Source organism: Lolium rigidum, chromosome 7 (assembly GCF_022539505.1).
Source record: "Lolium rigidum isolate FL_2022 chromosome 7, APGP_CSIRO_Lrig_0.1, whole genome shotgun sequence".
NCBI lineage: Eukaryota > Viridiplantae > Streptophyta > Magnoliopsida > Poales > Poaceae > Lolium > Lolium rigidum.
The window spans coordinates 88,754,190-88,755,209 of record NC_061514.1 but is presented as its reverse complement, the minus strand read 5'-3'; the positions used below and the strand labels follow the sequence as shown (position 1 = coordinate 88,755,209).

Genomic DNA, 1,020 nt, shown 5'->3' with positions numbered 1-1,020 from the left:
TCATGCAATCATGCTATATATATGAACTACAAAAGGTCACAAGCACAAGAGACCAAGAGAGTACCTACGTATGGAGCACTAGATAAATTCCAGCCACACAAACATCATAAGATAAGGGAAACCAAGCCACAGATCGAGGTTCCATATATAAGCAGCAACTTCCTCCTAACACACAGACACAAACAAACACTAGACGTATACAATACGCATATACTATGCACAACGATCAAACTAACTACCTGCCTTGGCTATAATATAAGCTAACTGCTGAATCCTCATGACTAGCTTGCTAGTGTTATTTTGCTGCTCAGGTTCGCAATCGCAAGACCTACAACTAAGTACTAACACAGGACATCCTTGAGCAGCTTGTACCTGCGGCCGCCCACCTTGGTCGACACCTGCCGCCCGCTCTCCTGGTCGCCGCCGCTGGCCGCCTTGTCGGTCCTCCCGGAGGAGTTCGTCGTGATTGAGTCCTGGCTTCCAGAGGCCTGCTGCTTCCCAGATGCGGAGCCGCACCTCCTCGCCTTATTCCCGGCGACGTCGCCGAGGCACCAGTCGCACATGTCGGCCCCGGCCGACGCCGGCGCCCCGTCGCCGTAGTAGTTCGTGCAATACCTGCATGCAAACACATGGGTGAGTATAACAAGTAGTGAAGGGGAGTGAGGATGTTGTGCGGTGCGGGAGAGAAGGAAGGAATACGTACGAGTGCTGGAAGCGGTAGCGGCAGCGCGCGCACTGGAAGAGCTTGTCGGGGAACCCGACGTCGCCGCACATGGAACAGACGGTGGCGGTGCCGCCGGCCATGGCGATGTAGAGCAAGACCGAGGACTGACTTGAGGGCTGAGGCAGATCAGGAATATCAGGGACAGAAGATGGGCAGGAGAGGGGAGAGGAGAGAGACCGATGGAAATGTAGCGGCGAGGAGGGAGGGGCCGAGGCGTATTAAATAGGAGAGAGAGCATGTAAAGAAAGAAAAAGTGGAGAGGGAAGAGGGGCGCACACGACAACCTTAATCCAGAC

The 1,020-nt window shown here is 54.2% G+C and overlaps 1 protein-coding gene across 1 annotated transcript; it reads right to left on the bottom strand.

The window, feature by feature from the left end:
• Window positions 1-206: 206 nt before the first annotated feature.
• Window positions 207-804, bottom strand: LOC124671638. The gene is made up of 2 exons (XM_047207987.1): window positions 704-804; window positions 207-615 (listed from the first exon to the last, which is right to left on the bottom strand). The coding sequence occupies exons 1-2, from the start codon at window positions 802-804 to the stop codon at window positions 342-344; spliced, it is 375 nt and encodes a 124-aa protein (XP_047063943.1). The 3' UTR covers window positions 207-341.
• Between the last annotated feature and the right edge of the window lie 216 nt (window positions 805-1,020).

Bases quoted from the DNA above. Each gene is read 5' to 3' on its own strand.
- LOC124671638 (XM_047207987.1), bottom strand. From the start codon at position 804: ATGGCCGGCGGCACCGCCACCGTCTGTTCCATGTGCGGCGACGTCGGG. The intron at 616-703 runs GTACGTATTCCT...GTTTGCATGCAG, and splicing joins CGCTACCGCTTCCAGCACTC to GTATTGCACGAACTACTACG.